The following is a 3,963-nucleotide window of genomic DNA, read 5'->3' on the forward strand; positions in this document are numbered from 1 at the left end:
ACCTCAACTTTAAAAACTTTATTTCCTGAAGCAGAACTGGTTTTGACAAAAAATTCAAGGAATGGGGCCACTGTTAGGAAGTCTGCCTTTCTAGGTTCTACCCTATTTAGACTAACTAACTCTCCACAAAGCTCTAGAAGTTTCACCAGGGCCTAGAAGCTATACAGCCCAGATTCCCACTCTTGAGGCACCATCTGTGGAAACTCTAGGCTTGAACAACTTTTACTCTGACCTTAGACTTCGTGTTTCAACTTCCTTCCCTTCTACACCCTCCACATACTATTTCCACAGGAAAGAGCCAGTCTGCCTCTGGAGAGGTGTTTCCATGGGAAACAGGAGAGGGGAGACTACAGGCAGCCATGCCTCCTCACAGGCAGCAGAGCTGCTCTACCTCCACCTCACAGTCATAGAATTTCTCAAAGAGTTCTGGAGAGGCGTTGTTGCACTCAAGCCACCTCCTCAAGGTGCACAGTGCCTGCAGGGCATCAGCTTTGGTGGGCAGGGGCTCAAAGCCATCTTCTTCCCTCCCATGGTCTTCGGTACCCGTCTCCTCTTTGCACACTCTAGGCCTTGGGTCCTCATCCTCCAGGTCTACAAAGTGAGAAAACTCCTCTTGGCTCAGCCCACTAGGGACTAGTGACATCTCAGTGTCTTTGTCCAGAGACAGTGGTGTTTTGCCCGGAGCGAGCCCTTCTTGAATGAAACTACTCAAAATGAGCTGGCGAGGTACCTTGGCCCAGGCTGCGGCCACCATATGCAGAGCATCCAAAACTGTGATGCTAGCCCTGGCCTCAGCCAGTGAGGTGCCCTCTTTCCCACTCTGCATGGCAGCCAGTTTGCTCAGCAGACGGTGACGATAATGAGCCTTAAAGGCCAAAACCACAGAGCCAGGCAGAGAAGGAGTGGTGCTGGAGGAGGAAAGAGGCAGGAGACGCACATGGTGGAGTCCAGGAAGGCTGGCCGATTCCTCTACCACTCCGGAAGCCAGTAGCAAGGCTACCTGTCGGCCCTGCTGTCCCATGTCCTGGTCAAACTGTGCCAGCCACTCTGACCAGGGAATGGCTAGGTCAGGGTGGTAAGATGCAGGCAGTGCCTCACTGCTGACCCCAAAGAAGCATCTTGGGGCAGCCTGGAGTCCACCCACACATACCCTTCGCTTTTCTGTGCCTCTGCTGTTGGCACACAACAGTACTTGCAACCGATCACATTCAAACACTCTGCCAGGCACTGCTCGATATAACAAGGGTACTTCAGCACAGCCAAAAACATCTTCTGGTGAGAAGTCTTTAAGAGAAAGAGGAGGCTGGGCCTGAGATGGGAGAACTGCAGGAGGAGGTTCAGGAGGGAACAGAGGGACAAGGACCTGGCGAGTCCCAAAGCCCACATTGTTTCTACGTTTCCAGCGGACCAGCCAGCCAATGCTAGGCACAAAATCCTGGCCCATGATATCGGCCAGTTCCTTGGCCTTGTGGAGCAACATGGGCCCTGTTACATCCCAGGCCTTGGCTCGGGCAATGTGGTACCAGCAGAGTAGAGCCTCATCGATCCCACTGTATTTGGATTCACGCTTCCGCTTCCGCTCATGATTGGCTGTGCCACTGCACCAATCTGCCAACAACTTCTCCTTATTCTTGCAGATACGTGAGATCTGGGGCTGCGAGACCTGGAAGCGCCGGGCCACCTCTGACTGGGACATCTTGGACTCATCTAAGAGTTCCAGCACCTGGATTTTCTCAGCCAGGGACAGGGCATGAAGCTTCTTCTTGGTGTTCAGCTCCATGACTCCCTGGGAACCTGTTGGGGGAAGAAAAGTAGGAAAGCATGCCATAGGCTGAGGGCAAGAAGAATAGAAGAGGTCAGGACCCCTGAGGACAGAGCAATCAGCTGGAATGCAGAAGGCTGGAGACCAGCCCAGCTGAAAGAGACATGGGATAACCAGGCTGAGGGAGGACAAGGCTAGATTGCCAGAACAGAGCTGGCAGAGTAGAGTGTCTCTGTTCTGAAGCAGAGAAAATTCTGGTGCAGGGGTTTGGTATTGATGGGGTGGAAGGACGAATAGAGGCCAAAGGACAGCTGTAAAGACAACCAGGAGACAGCTATAGAGACAACAAAGGAGCAACAACAACAGAGAGGCCTGGGGCTGAGGCTGAGTGCAGGTGTATGGGACATTCAGGGTGCCAGGGAGGAAACACCAGAGAGGAGATGAGGAGGAGGGCCTAGATTGAATTTTGATGGCTGAATGAATTTTTGGTGGTAGACTTAAAGGACAGAGTTGAGGTGAACAGGTGAGATGGTACAGATGACAAAGACAGATGGATGGGGTCTGAAGGCGCTAGTCCAATTCAGTGCTGGCAAGGCGGGGTGATAAAGCTAGTCAATGGTTCAACCTAAAGGAGAGTGAAGATGCCAAGACGACAAAGGGCGACAGGGTGAGAAGGCCGAGGGCAGCAAAAGGGAAGAAGTGTCCTCTGCCCGGTGATAGTCTGGAAGGATACCAGAGGGAAAGGAGCACCGGCCAGGAAGCTGGCAGCTCCAGAGCTGGGCTCTGCGCCCCGGCTCACTCCGCCTTGACCCCTCGTCAGTCGGCTGGACCGACACAGGCGTCGACCCAGCCCGCCCGCCCACTCGGTCACAGGGCCTCCCGTTCCGCACCCACCTCCAGGCGCCGTCCCTGCCCCAGACAGGTTCCTGGGCCTCAGCAGAAACAGAGAATGACGGGCGCCGCGACCCCGAGGGCAGAGCGCGCCGAGGGGCTGCTCTGGAGCGGGCGCGCGCAAAGCGCGCGCCGCCGGCGCCCGGGTCTCAAGGCTGTGAAAACCTAGTTGCGGCCCCTCCGCAGCCCCGCCTTCACAAACCTGATTAGCCATCAGCGTCAACTTGTCCCGCCTCCAGCTACATATGATTGGATGCTGCGGAAGTGGTGCCCCCCTGGAGGAGGAGCATCCTGAGCGGAGGGGCGGAAGCCAGAGCAAGGGTCTGGAGGGAAGACCCGGCCTTAGTGCCTATCACTTGCGGACCGGCGTGCCTTGGCGTGCCTTTCCACCTCATCCCCACGTGATACCAAACTAGGAAACCGGCCCTCCCGTATTTGCTTTGGAAACGAGATGAAAGGAGAAAACGAATGAATGTAAGCTTTTAGTCACGAAAAATAGTTACCATGGACAGCGCTGGCCTCTTTTCTTGCCAACCCGCTACAAAATACACAGCTGGCAAGAAAGGGACACATTTTTTACCAGTTTTTGGTCGGTCACAGCAAGATCTAAATTCCCATATTAGTCATTTCCCTTCTTGGTAACTAGGTGTAGATAACTGAGCCCTCCCTGCCCCTAAACAGCCAGGACCCCACTTTTCTGTCTTTTTCATAGGCTTTGAGCCCATCCATTTACCAGTGGATGCTGTCAGTCTCTACAAGTGTCGTCTCCTGCGAACCTAAAATTTTCTCTTAAATCTATTTTAGTGGTCTCATTTGCACGTTTCTTTTTTGCTAAGGATAACTGCCTTACTCCCTGTACCCCTGGCCTACATAGCAAGACAGGCAGTACATAGTCCAGACCACTCTGCACAGTAGCAGGCCAGGGCTCGGCTTTCTATGGAAACAATGACCGCAGGGTGTTCTAGAAAAATCTGAGCACATGAGTACACTTCAAGAGATACATAAGTATTTAGCTGAATTAAAAAAAAAAAAAAAAACCAGCATAGTAGCTTGTAATTTCAGCACTCTAGGAGGGTGAGCAGGATTACAAGTTTGAGGCCATCCTGGGCTACATAGAAAATAAAACAGTATCAAATACATGTGTACATGCATATGTGTGTTTGTATGCTTTTTAAAAAAGTATGTGTATAAATGCACATATGACATGACTAGTGTGGAAATAAAGGAAAGACTTTGTTTGGGGGGTGGCTCCCTTCCTTGTTGAGGCAGGGTTTTGCTGTGTAGCAGACTCCCAGTTGGATGTTAAGTTC

General features: G+C 52.4%; 1 protein-coding gene across 1 annotated transcript; it reads right to left on the minus strand.

Annotated features, from left to right (window-relative positions):
- Tigd3 (tigger transposable element derived 3) lies at positions 1 to 3,728 on the minus strand. Its single transcript, XM_031389376.1, has 2 exons — positions 2,657 to 3,728; positions 1 to 1,794 (listed from the first exon to the last, which is right to left on the minus strand). The coding sequence occupies exons 1-2, from the start codon at positions 2,865 to 2,867 to the stop codon at positions 368 to 370; spliced, it is 1,638 nt and encodes a 545-aa protein (XP_031245236.1). The 5' UTR covers positions 2,868 to 3,728; the 3' UTR covers positions 1 to 367.
- Positions 3,729 to 3,963: the final 235 nt, after the last annotated feature.

This window comes from Mastomys coucha, unplaced genomic scaffold (genome assembly GCF_008632895.1).
Source record: "Mastomys coucha isolate ucsf_1 unplaced genomic scaffold, UCSF_Mcou_1 pScaffold21, whole genome shotgun sequence".
NCBI lineage: Eukaryota > Metazoa > Chordata > Mammalia > Rodentia > Muridae > Mastomys > Mastomys coucha.